Source organism: Neophocaena asiaeorientalis, unplaced genomic scaffold, assembly GCF_003031525.2.
Source record: "Neophocaena asiaeorientalis asiaeorientalis breed wild unplaced genomic scaffold, Neophocaena_asiaeorientalis_V1.1 scaffold167, whole genome shotgun sequence".
In the NCBI taxonomy this organism is placed as follows: domain Eukaryota; kingdom Metazoa; phylum Chordata; class Mammalia; order Artiodactyla; family Phocoenidae; genus Neophocaena; species Neophocaena asiaeorientalis.
Window position 1 is genome coordinate 1,372,274 of NW_020175022.1, and position 17,693 is coordinate 1,389,966.

General features: G+C 36.8%; 1 protein-coding gene across 4 annotated transcripts in view; it reads left to right on the forward strand.

Annotated features, from left to right (window-relative positions):
- ARNT (aryl hydrocarbon receptor nuclear translocator) overlaps nucleotides 1-17,693 on the forward strand; it is a 67,106-nt gene that overhangs the window by 43,562 nt on the left and 5,851 nt on the right. For all 4 annotated transcript variants that reach the window (XM_024762834.1, XM_024762835.1, XM_024762836.1 and 1 more), the window contains 11 exons: nucleotides 2,704-2,917; nucleotides 4,109-4,211; nucleotides 6,769-6,834; nucleotides 7,255-7,340; nucleotides 8,890-8,966; nucleotides 9,617-9,751; nucleotides 12,006-12,080; nucleotides 14,238-14,389; nucleotides 17,003-17,113; nucleotides 17,278-17,350; nucleotides 17,504-17,627. In XM_024762834.1, coding sequence (XP_024618602.1) covers nucleotides 2,704-2,917; nucleotides 4,109-4,211; nucleotides 6,769-6,834; nucleotides 7,255-7,340; nucleotides 8,890-8,966; nucleotides 9,617-9,751; nucleotides 12,006-12,080; nucleotides 14,238-14,389; nucleotides 17,003-17,113; nucleotides 17,278-17,350; nucleotides 17,504-17,627 — 1,216 coding nt within the window. The remainder of the gene's footprint in view (nucleotides 1-2,703; nucleotides 2,918-4,108; nucleotides 4,212-6,768; nucleotides 6,835-7,254; nucleotides 7,341-8,889; nucleotides 8,967-9,616; nucleotides 9,752-12,005; nucleotides 12,081-14,237; nucleotides 14,390-17,002; nucleotides 17,114-17,277; nucleotides 17,351-17,503; nucleotides 17,628-17,693) is intronic.

Below are 17,693 nucleotides of genomic sequence, written 5' to 3' on the forward strand. Positions count from 1 at the left end.
AGAGGGATAGCTAAAGTGAATAGAATGGCCAGGCCTGAGTGAGAATAGTCAGCAAAAACTTCAAAGAGTAAGGAAGCCATGTTGTGTTTTATTAAAAATAACACTTGATTATTGCAGAAAAATTTGTAAAATATAGGAAGTATAGGGAAGAAAAAATTGACCTGTGATGCCATGCTTTTATTCAGAGGATTAGAAGGAAAGAAAGAATATAATTTGGAAGAAAGCAATAAGAATTTTCCAAATAGGATGGTCTGTATGAAAGTACATATAGCACAGATATTATATATATGTACAATGAAATAGCTAATCAATTTGTTCTAACAGAACACATACAGATATTGATTCAACAAACTCCAGTAATGCACATTTTTAAGCTAACCAGGTTCTTTGTGCTATTAGAAATGTAAAGAATGGTAAGAGATAGTCACTGGTAGAAACAGACATGTAAGTAAATCAATCATAATATAAACACAGAATCAGTTCTGTATCAGAAGGAGGTGCAGTAATAAGTCCTGTAGAAGTGCAAATATGGAAAGCAAAGAATAGAGGAATAGGGTTGTAAGTATTGGAAATAACTTGATCAAAAGCATAGTGAGAATAATCAGGTTATTCAAGGAAAATCAGGTAGTTTAGCATGCCTTGGGAGATGGTAATAGGAAAGTAGGCTGGGACCTGATGATGGAATATTTAGGTGTTATGTTAAATAATTTAGATTTTAATTTTTAGGCAATGGGGAAAATTAAAATTAATTTAGATTTTAATTTTTAGGCAATAAAAAATGTGGTAGCATTTTAAGGATGGATTGGAGACAGTGAAAGCAGGAAGACCATTTGTCTTGGCATGAGATGACTAGGACAGTGACATTGTATTTGAAAATAAAATTGATAAAACTGAGTTATCCCTGGAGTGTGAGAAAAAGGAGTTAAGAGTTTTGAGGCCTGTATCCTGAGAGGAAGGGGATACTGTTAATCAAGAAAGGGAATGCTAGAAGAGCACAGAGTATTGTTTTCGAAGGGGGAAATGACAGGTTTTGAGATGTTGAAATTGAATTGCTGGTAAAATGTCTATTTGGAGATGCTTAATAGATTTTAGGCAAGTCTAGGCATATGGATTTGGGTATCATTTCTTAGTGGAGGAGTGGATATGATTTCTCAGGGAGAGAGTATGGAATAGAGAAGAGAACTTAAGATAGAACCTTGGAAATGCCTATATTTGAGACTTGAACAAAGGAAAGGGAACCTGAAGCAGAGAAGGTACATTTGGAAAGGAAGTATAAGTTGGAGTGCAGTGTCATAGAAGCTAGGAAGAAATAAAATTTAAAGGATAAAGTGAACAACACTATCAGATATGCAGTGACATTGAGTAAAATGATATGGACTCAGGAAAGGGGACTTGAGTTGGCATTTAGGAATACATTAGTAACCTGAAAAAACATGAATATAGTGGTTTAGAGTGAAGATTGCAGTGGGTTTGAGAAATAAGTGAAAAGTAATAGAGAGTAGAGCCAGTGAGTGTAACACTACTCTTAATTTAAGCTTGGCGCTGAAAGATGAATCGGGCAAAGTTGAGGGAAGTTTTGTATAGAATTGAGAAAACTTGATCATGTTTAAGATCTGAGGAGAGGGACTTCCCTTGTGGCGCAGTGTTTAAGAATCCACCTGCCAGTGCAGGGGACACAGGCTTGAGCCTTCGTCCAGGAAGATCCCACATGCGGCGGAGCAACTAAGCCCATGTGCCACAACTACTGAGCCTGCGCTCTAGAGCCCATGACCCACAACGACTGAAGCCCGTGTGCCAAGAGCCCGTGCTCCGCAACAAGAGAAGCCAGCGCAATGAGAAGCCTGCGCACTGCAACGAAGAGTGGCCCCCGCTCGCCACAACTAGAGAAAGCCCGCGCACAGCAACCAAGACCCAACACAGCCAAAAATAAATAAATAAATTTATTTATTTTAAAAAAAAAAGATCTGAGGGGAAAGAGAGAGAAGAACGCCAATATTTGTAGAGCAAGATCCTAAAAAGAGACCAGAGAGAGTGAGATCTAGAACTCAATTATTTATTTGAAAAGTAATTTTTAAAAATTTATATATTTATTTAATTTATTTATTTTTGGCTGTGTTGGGTCTTCATTGCTATGCGCGGGCTCTCTCTAGTTGTGGAGAGTGGGGGCCACTCTTCGTTGCGGTGCGCAGGCTTCTCATTGCGGTGGCTTTTCTTGTGGCGGAGCATGGGCTCTAGGCATGGGGGCTTCAGTAGTTGTGGCGAGCGGGCTCTAGAGCACAGGCTCAGTAGTTGTGGCGCGTGGGCTTCATTGCTCCACGGCATGTGGGAACTTCCCGGACCAGGGCTTGAACCCGTGTCCCCTGCATTGGCAGGCGGATTCTTAACCACTGTGCCACCAGGGAAGCCCAAGAACTCAATTATTGTTAATGGTAAGCCTTTTTATTCCCTGTCTTGAGTTCTGAGGTAAAGAGGAGGAGATGGATAGTGACATAGACACATTGAGGAAATACCTATTGGAAAAAACTCTCTTGTCCGTGAAGGTAGTTACATTTAGGTTGCAAAGCTGTGCCTGTGGATTAGACAGAAGCCAGCAATTACTTATGGAGAATACATATGGCCTGAAGTGTCTTACTTCTTTCCATGAATAATATTTGGTTTTTCAGAAGAGTTCAGTATTAACTTGTATTTCTCTTCCTTGGGCAGGAACTGAAACATTTGATCTTGGAGGCAGCAGATGGCTTTCTGTTTATTGTCTCATGTGAGACAGGCCGGGTGGTATATGTCTCTGACTCAGTGACCCCTGTTTTGAACCAGCCACAGTCTGAATGGTTTGGTAGCACACTCTATGATCAGGTGCACCCAGATGATGTGGACAAACTTCGTGAGCAGCTTTCCACTTCGGAAAATGCCCTGACAGGTATGAGTTAATATGGATGGAAAATGAATAGCAAATTCTTTCTTCTTTTTTTTTCTGAGTTAGAAGAGGTATTTTAACTCTTAAATTTTTTGATTGAATCTGGCAAAACTTTTAGAATTTTCTCCTTTAATGAATATAATCTGTTCTTTTTATCCACTGCAGGTAATATATTTTGTATCTCATCTTTAGAAAATGTTTCATTAGTGACAATGCTTATAAAAAGTTTACTTTGATCTTAATATTAGTGTAAATACACAATAAAGGCCAAGCTTACAATAACCCCCACCCCCACCCCTCCAGCCATTCCAGAAGAATGAAATTATTCGTTTTCTGTCTCATTTGTATGGGTAAATACCTGGTATTTTTTCTACCCAGTTGTGCTTGGCTTTGGCTTGGTATTAGGTTCTATGATAGTAGATTTTTATTTTAGAGGGGGATGATTATCAGTGTGTAAGGTGTTTTCTTGGTTTGTTTTTGTATTTATACTATCTTTCTGTCTTGTTTTTGCCCCCACCTCCACACCCTCATTTAATGTTATTCAGTCCTTCTGCCCTAGTTTGGCTGAAGGAAACAAGTCACATCTGCTCCTAAGCGATCTAGAAAAAATTTTAATGTGGAAGCAGATTAAAACTGGTAATTAAAATAAAATCCATTATGGTCATATTAATGTTGGTATTTAGCTTTCATTTATGTTTTTATGGTTTCATTTTCCTAGTTCTTCTTTTTCCCAAAAGTTCCCACTGGTTTCTGTATAATAAAGGGAGGAACAATTTTAGCATGAGACAGATGGGTATTTCTGTAGCATATAAAATTACTTGTTATTAAACCAGTGACATTCACTCCATGCGTGTGTGTGTGCATGCATACGCACATGCATGTGTGTTTATAAAAATAATCAGACCTAAGGATATAGCCTTGCTCTTGCTTGCCAACTTTACCTACTTCTACTCCTGTCTTGCCTTGCACAAAGTTATTTCCAGTGCTTTGAACTGAAGAGTAAGATTCACTGATGGGAACAGAGGTGTTTTAGGCTTGAAAAAAATCCATCTCCTACTTGGCTTATTCTCTTATAAGCAAGGAGATTGGAGAGCATGAATAGGCTACTTACTTATCTTTGCCTCCAGTATCTCTCTCTCCCACTTCCCCACACACAAGAATGTACTCCAGACTGTTCTTCACATCCTTCTTCAGGGCGTATCCTTGATCTGAAGACTGGAACAGTGAAAAAGGAAGGTCAACAGTCTTCCATGAGGATGTGTATGGGCTCAAGGAGATCTTTTATTTGCCGTATGAGGTGAGTGCCAGGATGAGGATTGTGATTTGCCGTAGGAAGAATTAAGAGCTGAGGGTTTGATTTCTGGTCAGAGGAGTTAAACTTCTAAAGCCAAGCTCCAGTTAGATTAAATTTAGCTCTCAAGACCCATGTGAGTTGTGACACAGAATAAAGCGTTAAGGAAACTAACATTTACTGAACTCCTCCTATGCCAAACATTATGATAGGTGCTTTATGTCTGTCATCTCATTTCCCACAACTGCCCAATAGGGTAGAATTCATGGTTACTATTTTGCTGATTAAAAAAAAAAAAAAAGACTCAAAGAAATTGACTTCCCAGGATTACATAGACAATGTTTGATACAGGATTTTATTCTAATCCATACTAGTCGGATGCCAATACCTATGTTTTTTCCCAGTATATCACAAGGCAACATCCATGTACTCAGACCATTTCTGCACCCCTCCTTTTTTTGTAGAAATTTAAGACTTTATTATGTCTTTCACTTAATATTTAGCATTAATAAATTATATACTATACATTTTAGGATTCTGAAGAAAGGATGGTGATACTTTTCTTCACAACTAGAGAAAATACTTCTTAAAGTCACAAAATAAATTCAGGTTGTATAATGGAAATTGACTACATTGTACGAGAGGATGCTTCTTAGAAATGATGAATAGGATATTAAGAAAGGTTTCCTGGGGGAGTTTAAAAATAATTGAATATTATGTGGCTTAGTGGTTTAGAGTAGTTTCTGGACCCAGTCTACTGGATTTATCACTTATCTTCTGAGACCTTGAGCAGATTAAATGACTGCTTTGTGTTTGCTTTTTTTAAAAATATTTATTTATTTATTTATTTTTGGCTGGATCGGGTCTTAGTTGCAGCGCATGGGCTCTTTGTTGCAGTGCATGGGCTTCTCTCTAGTTGCGGTGTGCAGGCTCCAGAGCACATGGACTCAGTAGTTGTGACGTGTGGGCTCTCTGGTTGTGGTGCGCGGGCTCCAGAGTGGGTGGTCTCAGTAGTTGTGGCTCACAGGCTTAGTTGCTCCACAGCATCTGGGATCTTAGTTCCCTGACGAGGGATCGAACCTGCGTCTTCTGCATTGGAAGGCAGATTCTTAACCACTGGACCACCAGGGAGGGTCCCCCTGCTTTGTGTTTTTATTTCTTCATGTAATATTGGGAGTTTTATCAACCTCATAAAGTTGTTATAAGGATTAGATGAATAAATATATGTAAAGATGCTTAAAATAGTACATGACACATGTAAAATTCTGTGTAAATTTTATTTATTATTAAAGAAGTGAAAGAAAGAAAGTAGAGGATGGGAGAGAGTGTTGCAACATGTGGACATGGCTAATGCAAAGACATAGGCAGGAACAAGATAAATAATAACGAAATATAGCAAATAGATTGTGTTGCAGCATAGTGCTGGAGTCAACAAACCACAACTCTTTGTTTGTAAATAAATCTTTATTAGAACATAGCCATGCCCATTTGTTCGCATACTGTCTGTAGCTGCTTTTGTGCTATAATAGCAGAATTGACTAGTTGCAACAGATTGTATGGCCCACAAAGCTGAAAATATTTACTGTCTGGTCATTTACAGAAAAAGTATACTAACCCCTGATGTAGAGAATCTCTGCATTTGCAGAGCATGTAGAACATTTTGACTTAAAATTCTGGGACAGTTACAAGTTGTAGAAATACCAAACCTGAATTCTTTATCCTTCCTTGTTAGGGGCATTGTCACCAATTTTCTGTGTCAAGTTGTATTCAGAACCCGTTATCTGGCTGTTAACTGATGGAAGCTTCTTTGATAGTGTAGTGCAACTTTTTTTTTTATTTATTTTTTTATTGAAGTATAGTTGAATTACAGTGTTGTGTTAATTACTGCTGTGCAGCAAAGTGACTCAGTTATACATATATATTTTCATATTCTTTTCCATTATAGTTTATCACAGGATATTGAATATAGTTCCCTGTGCTATACAGTAGGACCCTGTTGTTTATCCATTCTACATATACCAGTTTGCATCTGCTAATCCCAGACTCCCAGTCCAGTCCTCTCCTACCTCCCTCCCCCTTGGCAACCTCCAGTCTGTTCTCTATGCCCCTGATTCTGTTTCTGTTTCATAGATAGGTTCATTTGTGTCATATTTTAGATTCCACATATAGGTAATATCATATGGTATTTGTCTTTCTCCTTCTGTTTTACTTCACTTAATATAATGATCTGTAGTTGCATCCATGTTGCTGCAAATGGCATTTCGTTCTTTTTTGTGGCTGAGAGTATTCCATTGTATATATGTACCACATCTTCTTTATCCATTCTTCTTTCAGTGGACATTTAGGTTGTTTCCATGTATTGGCTATCATGAAAAGTGCTGCTGTGAACGTAGGGGTGCATGTATAATACCCTTTTTTTTTTTTTTTTTTTTTGGGATTCTTCCTTGGAGAAATGTCTCTTTAAGTCTTCTGCCCATTTTTCCATTGGGTTGTTTGTTTTTTTGTTGAGTTATGAATGATAGTGCAACTTAATTGCTTTTAATCTCTCTGTTCATTGAAACAGGTGTGGCAGTAGCTCTGTGGACCCAGTCTCCATGAATAGACTGAGCTTTGTAAGAAACAGATGCAGGTGAGATCCTAAGCTGTAAAAAAAAACCCAAAGGGATGGCCAAGTACCTTTAGAGATCGTCACATTTTCAACTATTTTACTATTGTACCTCCTTCAGTAGCCCTCACCCTCATCCCTCACTTCCCAGTTACTTTTTTTCTGGCAATATTTTCCTGAACTTCTAAAGCTTTTTCTCATCCTGTTTAAGGAAGTTATGCTACCACTTTACCTATTGATACTTTCTTCCTGCTGCAGTACCTTTCAGTTGCTTTACTTTGGCAAAGGTAAAAAATATGCTGGTCACTTTTGGGTGGGAAAGGTCCAAGTACACTCGTCCTGTTTTATAAACACCCAAGAGCCTAAAGTTAAAGGTACTAAGCCAGCATTGCCTTTTAAATGTTACTGGGTAGGGTTTTCTCCTCACACCTGTAATTTTTCTAGGAATGGACTTGGCTCCGTGAAGGATGGGGAACCTCATTTCGTGGTGGTCCACTGCACAGGCTATATCAAGGCCTGGCCCCCAGCAGGTAGGAAAGTTGAATAGTGACTTCTTCCTGGGTGCAGCAAGTTCCTCACAGAGTCCAAGAAAGTTAGCTAATATTTATCATGTACCTGTAGTATATGAAATGTACTTTGGTATAAACTGTAATAGGAAAGAAAAAGTGGACTCCTTCCCTTCCGTTATGGATCTTATATTCCAGTTAGGGAGATGGATTACTCAGACTTGAAAATGACTTGGTGATGGCTGTGTCACAGAATGTAGTTTTTAAATGTCCAAATAGTAATGTATACTGAATACCTGTATCTAAGTATTTGTGTGCAAAGAAGCAGTTGACGTCGAATGCAGTTGATTTGGGAAAGTTTTATAAGAAGGAGCAAGATTTGGCTGGAGAACCGGGTAAATGGCTTGATTGTAGTAACTTATAAAGGGGATATTCTCTGCAAATACTTTAAATCAGGATGTGAGCGGATTAATTTTACTAGAACTTGAAGTCAAAAAGGGAATGTGAGAAAAGTGGTTGGGGTACAAGGATCAGCCTTTTAACCTGGCTTGTCAGAATTTCCAAATCGTAGCAATTTTATTACCTCCCTGCTGGCTAGGTGTGCCTGGGAAGTGGGGGTTGTAGGGAGATAGAAACTAAGAGAGGCAAGGTGGTATATTTTGGTAAAGGTTAAACTTTGGATTTGGAAAAACCTGGGTTTGATTCTGGCATTGTTATTTATTAGTGGTATAACTTAGGGTAAGTTGCTTGACTTGTATGGGAAAAAAAAACCCCTCAATTTTCTCATCTATAATTTAGAGATAATATAACCCATATAGAGTTATTGTGAGGATTAGATTTAATGTAAGGAAAGCACCCAGCCTAGTGCCTGGCATATGGTAGGCACCCAATAAATGGTAGTTAAATGTAATTAAGAAAAATTAATTTTAAGTCATAATGAAGTTTGAACTTTTTAGTTTATATACTGTATAAACCATGCGTTTGAGATACACATGATCTTTTATACTTCTGTGTAGCTCTCAAAGAAATACTATTTTTCTTGGTAAAAAGAAGAAAAATATGCAAAGAGTAGGGGGAAAGTGCATCCTTCTTCCCTTTCCACATAAACATTGAAACACTAGCTTGTCTCTTTTCCAAAGTACATAAATAACTATTGGTGTTTGGTTTAATCTCATTTTTGTTGTTTGCTTACTTTGAAAGTCACAGGTTAGGCAAGACATCCGTTCTCTGCCTGTGATATGGTCACAGAGTAAATGGCTGTCTTCATATGTATTTGGTTTGGCCAGCATAGTCTTTTAGAATACTTTGAGTGGGACCTGTACTCTGCAGTTTATTATAATTAATGTGAGTATAATATATGAATTAATATATATATAAGTACTTAAAATAGTACCTGATATATATGGTAAGTTCTTTGGGTTGTTTACCTTTATTTCTTATCTTTCAGCAGTCTGTATTGTTTCATACCTAGTCTCTTCATACCTACATGTGTTTTAAATCTTTACATATCTGACTTTTGAAGGCAATTGAGTTTGAGATACCTGTTAAACCTTTTAACTTCACCTTCCTGAAGGTGTCTCCCTCCCAGATGATGACCCAGAGGCTGGCCAGGGGAGCAAGTTTTGCCTAGTGGCTATTGGCAGACTACAGGCAAGTATGAATTTTTCACATCGATATCACCCATTGTCAGTGGGAGAAAATCTCCTTCAGGATGTGTTAATGTTATTTTTTCTTTTACTCTCTGAATACAAATGAAGAATTCTGAAAAACTCCGAATATTTTGAGGAATATGGTATTCATAGTTAACATTGCTTCTCTTGGATTTAGCAGAAGCTGAAGAGAGTGAGAGAGAGAGATCTTTTCCTCTTTCATACTTTTAGCTTTGCAATGCTGTATTTCCAACTAATTTCTTTTGCTCCTATACAATAGAAGAGAGGTCTTTTCATTTTTCATTACATGACTAACAGTAGAGAATTGGAATTATTTTGATTCTCCTTATAAAAACAGATGTTTCTTGGTTACTTGGGAGTATAATTTTCCAATCTGAATAGTGAATACCACCTAGCTAAATGAAAGTAAGTGGGTTTTAGGTTGAATGAATTATTACCTTTCTTTACAAAGTTCGTGAAGAGTACATGTGTAGGAGTGGAGCTAGGCCTCATGCCCTATCTGTGATGATCACTTTTTCCTTTTTGGATGGGTTGTGAAAGTTTAGAAATTCCTAAAATTGGAAACCTGATGGGAAATACATCTGTAAAGAATCGTGTCTTTTTATCTCATTTTTATCTCTTTTCTTTCAGGTAACTAGTTCTCCCAACTGTACAGACATGAGTAATGTTTGTCAGCCAACGGAGTTCATCTCTCGACACAATATTGAGGGAATCTTCACTTTTGTGGATCATCGCTGTGTGGCTACCGTTGGCTACCAACCACAGGTGAGGAGCTGGAGCTATTACACCACTGATATTTAGGCTTCTGTTTTCCCTTTGCTATGCTGAGATTATTCAATCGTATAATTCCAGAGATAACCAAAACATGTCAGCCCCAACTCAGAAAAAGAGATGATCCTAGTCTGTTGATAGCTAAATATAATTTCAGCTTCCTACCAAGGTTATCATCTGATCTAGAAAACTATGGCTTGTGAAACCAGGCTGGAGCAGCAGGTACAGGTAATGTATTTCTTTTTTGTTAGTGATATTAATACAGATGATGATGCAAAAACTAGTTATAATGACTTGGCCACCTTTAGATAATTCATATAATCATCTAGTTGCATAGTAACCCATAAAGTATGCAAATTTAGCACCAGTTATTATGATTTATTTAGATATCTCATTCAGCAGACCAGGTAACTATGTCTGAATTGAGAAACAAGTCATTACATAAACTTTCAAAATTATAGCTGCCAGGAGGGACTTCTGTAAAGAGGTTGGTGCAAAAGAGATCTTGAAAAAGGAGAACAAAGAGAGCATTTACACTACCTGATGCAACACCTGTTGTAAAGCTGTTGTTACCAACACAGCGTGGTGTTGGTGTAGGAATAGTTACATATATCAGTAGATGAGAATCGAGTCTGTTCTCATATTTATGGTCAACTGATTTTCAACAAAGATGCCAAGACAATTCAAGGGGAAAAGAAGCTTTTCCAATAGATGGTGACGGAACAGTTGTATACTCATAGGCAAAACAAAACAGAAAGAACTTAGACTCTTACCTCACACCGTACACAGAAATCAACTCGAAGATATAAAGGTGTAAGTGCCAAAGTTATAAAACGTCTAGAAGAAAATAGGATAAAATCTTTGTGATCTTGAGTTAGGCAAAGATTTTTTTTTGGCCACGTTGTGCAGCTTGCAGGATCTTAATTCCCCCACCAGGAATTGAACCAAGGCCACAGCAGTGAAAGTGCCGAATCCTAATGACTGGACTGCCAGGGAATTCCCTAGGCAAAGATTTTCTATATGACCCTAAAAGCATGATTCACAAAACAAAAAATTTGGTAAGTTGGGTTCCATAAAAGTTAAAATTTGCCCTCTTAAAAGGGTATCATTAAGAAAGTGAAAAGACCAGCCACAAATTGGGAGAAAATATTTCTAAATCATTTATCTGAAAAAGGATTTGTATCCAGACTAAAGAACTCTCAGAACTCATTAAGACAACCAGCCAGTAAAAAAGGGGCACAAGATTTGAATAGACATTTCACCAGAGAAGCAATATGAATGGCATATAAATAGTTGCTTGTCATTAGGAAAGTACGGATTAAAGCCACAATGAGATACCACTATATGCCCATTAGAATGGCTATCATCAAAAAGTATTGGCAGGAACATGGAGAAACAGAACCTTCATACATTGTTAGTAGATAAGTAAAATGGTATAACTACTTCGGAAAACCATTTTGGCAGTTTCTTTAAAAGTTAAACATACACTTACCCTACAAATTAGCAATTCCACTCCTAAGTATTTACCCAAGAGAAATGAAAACATATGTTCACACAGATTTATACACAGATGTTCATATCTGTATTATTCGTCATAGCCAAAAAGTGGAATGTCCATTAACTAGTGAATGGATACACACTGTGTTATATCCATGTTAGAATATTTATGAGCAATAGAAGGAATATACTATTGATACATGGAACAACATAGATGAACTTCAAAAATATTGTGTTAAATGAAAGAAGCCAGACACAGAAGACTACCTATTGTATGATTCCATTTGTGTAGAAAAGGCAAAACTGAAGAAGCAGAAGCAGATCAGTGGTTGGCCAAAGGATTAGGAGCAGGGATTGACTACAAACGGGCAGAAGGGCACTTTTGGGTGCAGTGGACGTGTTCTAAAACTGAATTGTGGTAATGGTTGTACAACTGTATAAATTTATTATAGGTCATCAAATTAGAATTATAAAATTCTTTAGAATGAGTGAGTTTATCTAAATTATACCTCAAATCTGTAGAAAATTCAGTTAAAATAAATGTACAAAATCCTGAAAAAGAAGAATGCTCTAGAGGTCAGTTGTTTAGCAGATTCAATCTTTTTTTGTTTGTCTTTTTTTTCCCCCCTCCACTCTTATCCATAATCTTAGGATAAAAGCAAGAGAAATGAAATCCAAGTCCCCTGCTAATGGCCCAGGAAAGTTAGATGATCATAAAAGTGTCAATTTTACTCTTCTTTTTCTCTTTTAGGAACTCTTAGGAAAGAATATTGTAGAATTCTGTCATCCTGAAGACCAGCAGCTTCTAAGAGACAGCTTCCAACAGGTAACTTTTTTTCCTGGTTTGGATTGGAATAGTATTTTAATCTAATATCTATTATTACATTTATGCCACAAATATTTATTGACTGCTGATTAACCGAGTACTGTGGCAGGCCCTGCAGTTTTATGTTCTTTAGTACTTAACCTGTATTTTTAAGAAACAGAAAAGAACCAGTACTTTGAAACTATGGATAATGTTCAAGGTATTTTTGTTTGGCTTTGGCTACTCAGTGTCTTATATCCAAGGGGCTGTCTTTAAAGTATTTAAAATATTCTACACTTCACTGAACAGTGGATAGTAGTTGAAAAATTCATTTCATGGTTCTTTTATAGATAAGTGAAAGTTGGCTCTTAATTGTAAGCAAACTCTTAATTTCAGGCCCTAGATCCTGAAAACATCTGGCAAATTTAATTTCAGGACAGGCTTGGCTTTAGATAGTAGCTCTTACTTTATATTAGACTGGTTAGTTTTCCTCTTTAAACCTCAATAGTGTTTTTACTGATACAATGGGTATATAAGATAAAGCATTTAAAGCACAAAGGCCAACTTCTAGAGGAAATCAGACAATGGCAGTAAAAAGTCTCTCTGTCTCTAATTCCTCAGCATCACCTGTTCCATCCACTCACATTCCATGTACGGGTAGTCTTTTTTTTATTTTTTGTAGTGTAGTCTTAGAAAAGCTATTCTGACTTCTGTTGAAACCATTCAAAGCTAAGGACGTGGACTTCTGGCAGTGCGAGATGTTGTACAGTATATTTTAAATCCATGAAATTCATAATTCTCACGCTTAGGGCCACAGAGTATCACTTTATCATTTCTAGAAAAATGTTTATTCCAAAGCAATGGGCCATATATACACTCTGTAATCTCATGGTTTTTATTCTGACATCAGTTGCTGCTATGACACTAGAGTACAGAAGCAAAGGTACTTTTTAATGTGCAGACTAGTTGCTGCTTACTAGTTGCTGATATCTAGATTTTGATGTTTCATATGTCTAGATGGATTTGTATTTCTTTTCAGTACATTTAGTTGCTATTTCTAATGAAGGTTGTTTTTCTCTTTTTTTTTTTTTCTTCCCATTTTGGTTCTTGTCATGCTTTGTTTCACATTTGATTTTTAAAAGTTTTATTTATGTATTTTAAATGTGCCATTTTATTATTGCTAAGTGAAGTATGTCCCGTTTTCTGTTATAATTATTTCTCAGTCAGATTGTAATGTCAGCGGTTACTGCCACACTCTTGTCAACTTAAACACAAATGTTATCACTTAACTTTTTCTTAAAAAGCAATTTAAAGTGTAGGTATTTTGAATTACTGGGCTTATACTTCATTGGCATGAATATGTACAGTAATAATCAGGTTTCAAATCCAGTACTTAGTTTGTATACAAATGTAATGATGTTCATTGTGCATATATTATACAGTAAGCACATGTATTAAAGACTACTTATTATTGTTTAAATGTAGATGTTCATATCTCATTTCTTTTTTATAATGTTAAATAAATGTTGTTCTTAAAAAAAGAAAAAAACACATAGCCTAGTGCTTGACATATAGTAAGTACCAAATAAATGTTAGCTGCTAATATTTTTTTTACTGTTAAGGAGGGGATTCAAAAGATTATTTTCTGTTCTTTGAGATTAGAAACTAAAATGATCTAAAATTGCTTTCTTTTAAAAAATAAAAGCAAAGCAAAACTAAAGCCAACTTAGTTTTATTTATAGAAACCTTCATGGGTGCTATGAAAACAAATTCTCAGGCTTGGCAGAAAAAGCTAGGATTGAGGGGCAACATATAAGCTATGTTCAGTGTCATTAAACTTATAAACTCCTAGTAAATTTGCTAAATCAGTGTATCTTTAAGGGACTTTCTAAAGGAAGTGGGGAAAGGTAGTCTTTTCTCTCCTGGAATAATTGTTACTCCTGTTTGATATTGACAAGTGTGGTTAGATAGCTTGGGACTCTGAGAAGAAACATGATAAATATACCTCCTTATTGTTTAGTCACTTATTTTTACTCCCCAAAACAACAAAATGTTGTTTTGTTAGTAACATTGCAAGAGACTGTTACTTCAAGGACAGTGACACAAGGATCTTAAGGTTGTAAATGTCTAAAGAAAATTTTTTGTGGGTTTCAACTGATAGCATGAAAACTTTTTCAGGTGGTGAAGTTAAAAGGCCAGGTGCTATCTGTCATGTTCCGGTTTCGGTCTAAGAACCGAGAATGGCTCTGGATGAGAACCAGCTCTTTTACTTTCCAGAACCCTTACTCAGATGAAATTGAGTACATCATCTGTACCAACACCAATGTGAAGTATGTACCATAAAGACCTTTTCCAATGTTGGGATTTCTCACGGGCCAAGTCTGCTTAGCTGTATCAGGTTACCTCCTCTTCTACTTTTCTAGTAGTAAACACCATTATTTCTTCATCTTCCAACTTCTTAGAATTTGGGGTAGTTCATCCAGGTAGAGTAAAATATTTTTAATTTAATTTTTTACTAGAGTATAGTTGACTTATACAGGTAGAGTAAAATTTTAACAAACAGTAGCTTAGAGACTAGATTCTGAAATGTGAAGGGTTTGGTCAGTTGACCTTTGAACAACATGAGTTTGAACTGTGTGGGTCCACTTATATGCAGATTTTTTTCAGTAGTAAATGCTACAGTACTATGTGAGCTGCATATACGGAGGGCCGACTATATAAGTTATACTCAGATTTTCGACTGCTCAGAGCATCGGTTCCCCTAACCCCCGTGTTGTTCAAGGGTCAACTGTATTTCAACTTTATGTTTCAACCCTTTTTAGAAAGGATTTTTTGTTGTTTTTGTTATGTTTTGCTGTATGTGGGCCTCTCACTGTTGTGGCCTCTCCCGTTGTGGAGCACAGGCTCCGGATGCGCAGGCTCAGCGGCCATGGCTCACGTGCCCAGCAGCTCCGCAGCATGTGGGATCTTCCCGGACCGGGGCATGAACCCGCGTCCCCTGCATTGGCAGGCGGACTCTCAACCACTGCGCCACCAGGGAAGCCCAGGATTTTGTTTTTTATACACCAGTTTATTACTCTAGTCTGACAGGAATTTTTTCTAGAGCAGGTATCTGCAAACTTTCTGTAAAAGACCAGATACTAAATATTTTAGCATTGTGGGGCATACAGTCTCTATTGCAGCTTCTCAATTCTGCTGTTACAGCACGAAAACAGTTCTAGACAAATGAAATGGATAAAGATGGCTGTGTTCCAGTAAACTTTTATTTACAAAAGCAGGCAACGGACTGGATTTGGCCCACGAACCATAGTTTGCATTAGAGCATAGATATATTCAATCTTTTGTTAGCTTCTGTTTCTCTGTTCCTTGATTCTTTTCTCTTTGAAATTTCTCAGCTTTGTAAGAAACAATTTTATTAAAATAGATTTCATATACCGTACAGTTTACTCATTTAAAGTGTACGGTTTCTTAAGTATGTCACAGGGTTGTGCAAGTATTACCACACACACAAAAAAACTATTACCTCCAAAGAAATCCTGTACTAATTAATGGTCATCCTCCCCAAGCCGTATGTAACAACTATTCTGTTCTGTGTCTCTATAAATTTGCCTGTTCTTATAAATGGAAACATATAATATATGGTTCTTTTGTGACTGGCCTCTTTCACTTAGTATAATATTTTAAGGATCATCCATGTTGTAGCATGTATCTGTACTTCATTTCTTTTTATTGCCAAATAATATTGCTTTGTATTGGTATACCACATTTTGTTTATCCACTCATCAGTTGATGGATATTGAGTTGTTTACTACAGGCTACTAAGACTGCTGCTATGAACATTTGTTTACTAGTTTTTGTGTGGATATGTTTTTATTCTCTTTGGTATATACGTAGGAGTAGAATTGCTGGGTCACATGGTGACTCTATGTTTAATCTTTTGAGGAACTCCCAAACTGTTTTCCAAAGCTGCTGTACCATTTTGCATTCTCATCAGCAATGTATGAGGGTTCCAGCTTCTCCATATTCTTGCTGTCTTTTTTTATTGTACCCATCCTAGTGGGTGTCGGTTGTCAAGGTACTTCTTTTCCATTTAATCTATCTGTGTAGAATTGGCCTTAAACCCACGTGTGAAGATCTGATTATGAATAATTAGCAAGTGTGAATAATATCGGTGACAACATTGAGTCTCTGTCCTCCAATTCAACTTTTAGGGCTTGTAAAGTTTAGTTCTTTGCTAATTAATTTTAGTATAACTGAGTGGATTCTGTTAGAAATTTTCATTAACTTAGGACTCAGGTCATTGTAGTTTTTTGGGGTTTTGATTTTGTATCTTTATATTACAGAACAACAACTGTTTTGTATTTCTGTTTTGCTTAAATTTTGAAATGTGTAAGTCTTTTTAAGAAGTTGTTTCTGGAAATAATGGCTTTCCCCATTTTTGCATACTACAGTTTGTCCCACTACAGTAAGTTTTAGTTGATTCTTAATATTTTATTTTGTAATAAATACTCTTTGTAGAAAATTCGGAAAGTATTGAAAATAGTAAAGAGAAGGAAAAGAATTCTCACTATCCAGAAATAGTCTTTGTTAATGTTTCATTGTGTACTTTCAGTTTTTTACTTATGCTTTTTTTAAAACACAATATATGGATATACAACATATACATACACACATCCACAACGACTAGGTATTGAATACCTGGAAGGAGTTAGAGCCCAAACAGGATGAACTCTTGTTCCATAGGACATAGCTTCTATTTGTACCATGTTTTCTGTAGTGTGAATTATTTGCTGAATCTGAAGTTACAGGTTATCATAGGATTGGACTTGAAAGGGGAATTGATCAGTGATTACCCCATGTACAGGTGAATCTATAATGTCTTATGTACAAACAGAGTCAGATACTTTTTTTTTCTTTGTTCTCTCTACTCTTCATTTTCCTAGGAACTCTAGCCAGGAACCACGGCCTACACTGCCCAACACAATCCAGAGGCCACAGCTAGGTCCCACAGCTAATTTATCCCTGGAGATGGGCTCAGGGCAGCTGGCACCCAGGTGAGAAATGGTCGAAGAATCATTTATTGAGCAGTGACTAGCCTGGGGTGGTGGCCGTATACAGTCCCACTTTTTTGTTTATATGTTTGTTTTAAGCCCTTTCCCCAGATTCTTTTTAAAAATCTCTTTTCCCGTTTCTCTCTTTACTTGCCTTTAACATATAGGCAGCAGCAACAGCAAACAGAATTGGATGTGGTACCAGGAAGAGATGGACTAGCCAGCTACAGTCATTCCCAGGTTAGTGTGTCTTCTTTGAAGGATGGTGAACATTTCCTTAAGAAGTATCCCTGAGAGCCAGTTAGAGTATATTTGTATCTTTACATGAATTTTAGGGTTATTGAGTTGTCATGTTAAACCTTCTTGGTTATTTTTATCATTGTATTTCCACAGGTTTCTGTTCAGCCTGTGACAACCACAGGGCCAGAACACAGCAAGCCTCTCGAGAAGTCAGAGGGTCTATTTGCCCAAGATAGAGATCCAAGATTTTCAGAAATCTACTCCAACATCAATACAGGTATGTTTCTTCCTTATTCTCATTTTAAATTCTCATTTTCATCACTTACTGATGGGCCTACAATTG